The 1,290-nt window shown below is 40.4% G+C and overlaps 1 protein-coding gene across 1 annotated transcript; it reads left to right on the top strand.

Moving 5' to 3' along the window:
• Positions 1 to 416: 416 nt before the first annotated feature.
• LOC141619439 (uncharacterized) lies at positions 417 to 947 on the top strand. Its single transcript, XM_074436459.1, has one exon. The coding sequence runs from the start codon at positions 417 to 419 to the stop codon at positions 945 to 947; it is 531 nt and encodes a 176-aa protein (XP_074292560.1).
• The last annotated feature ends 343 nt before the right edge of the window (positions 948 to 1,290 follow it).

Genomic DNA, 1,290 nt, shown 5'->3' on the forward strand with positions numbered 1-1,290 from the left:
GGAAGATGGTCATAACGAGCTGAAGTTGGAGATGGATCAGATGGCTTATGTGTTAAAAAATATAGCAAGCATGTTGAAGGCTAAAGAGAAGAAAAAGAATCGGACACCCCATCCGAATCAAGAAGAGGACGAGCGACCAAAGATGAAGTTAAAAAATAAGAACGATGATGATCGGGGTTTAAAACTCGATATTCCAGACTTTGATGGCGAGATGGATCCGGAAAAATTTCTGGATTGGGTAAGACAAGTTTGAAAGTGTTTTCGAGTATAAAGAATACGATGACAAGAAGCAATTTAAAGTTGCAATCTTGAAACTTACAAAGTATGCATCTTTATGGTACGAAAATCTGAAAAAACAAAGAAGAAAGGAAGGCAAAGACAAGATCGAATCTTGGATCAAATTAAAGAAGCACTTGATGAGGCGATTCCTGCCAAGGGATTATGAGCAAGATAACTACTTAAAGCTCCAATCTTTAGAGCAAGGAAGCATGTCGGTGACTGAATATATCAAGGAATTTGAGAAGATGTCAATTGTGTGCGATCTTGAGGAGAAAGAAGAGCTAAGGGTGGCGAGATTCATCAAGGGCCTAACACCCGCTATTTCAACGAAGGTAGAAATCCAGAATTACGATGGATTTAGCGATGTTTGCAGATTGGCGTTGAAATTTGAGAAGCATGATAAGGCACGAAAACCTTATACTTATTCCAAGGGACAAAATTCGGGAACCAACTCATATTCCAGGCCAGCTCCTAGCAAGGCTAAAGAAACCCCGAAAGAAGAACCCAAGGACAAAGGAAAGGGTGTTGCCGAGCCAAAAGGGAGTTCTTTGAGGCGTTGTTTCAAGTGTCAAGGCTATGGTCATATAGCAAACGAGTGTCCTCAGAAACGAGCCCTAACATTTCAAGAATTATGTGATATAATTCCGGATTTGTCACGCGAAAGATGAAACAGTTCAAGAGAATGTTGAAACTGATGGTGAAGGGATAGTCTACGATTTGGATCCGTTGAGTGAAGAGGAGTGTTTAGTGCTGCGTAATTTACATATGGAAACGGGTTCACCGAGAATGAACAACGGGAGCAAATCTTCCATACTCGGTGCAAGGTAAACCGTAAAATTTGCAATCTTATTATTGATAGTGGATCGTGTGCTAATGTAGTAGCAAGGGACCTTGTTGATGAACTGAAATTGCAAACTAAAGACCGAGTTAAACCATATAAATTACATTGGTGAATGGGAGAATGGGATCCAAGTTAAGAAACAAGCCTTAGTTTCGTTGAGTCTAGGACCC

The sequence above is a fragment of the Silene latifolia genome, chromosome X, assembly GCF_048544455.1.
Source record: "Silene latifolia isolate original U9 population chromosome X, ASM4854445v1, whole genome shotgun sequence".
Lineage (NCBI taxonomy): Eukaryota > Viridiplantae > Streptophyta > Magnoliopsida > Caryophyllales > Caryophyllaceae > Silene > Silene latifolia.

Coding starts and splice junctions, on each gene's coding strand:
- LOC141619439 (XM_074436459.1), top strand. CDS start 417: ATGAGGCGATTCCTGCCAAGGGATTATGAGCAAGATAACTACTTAAAG.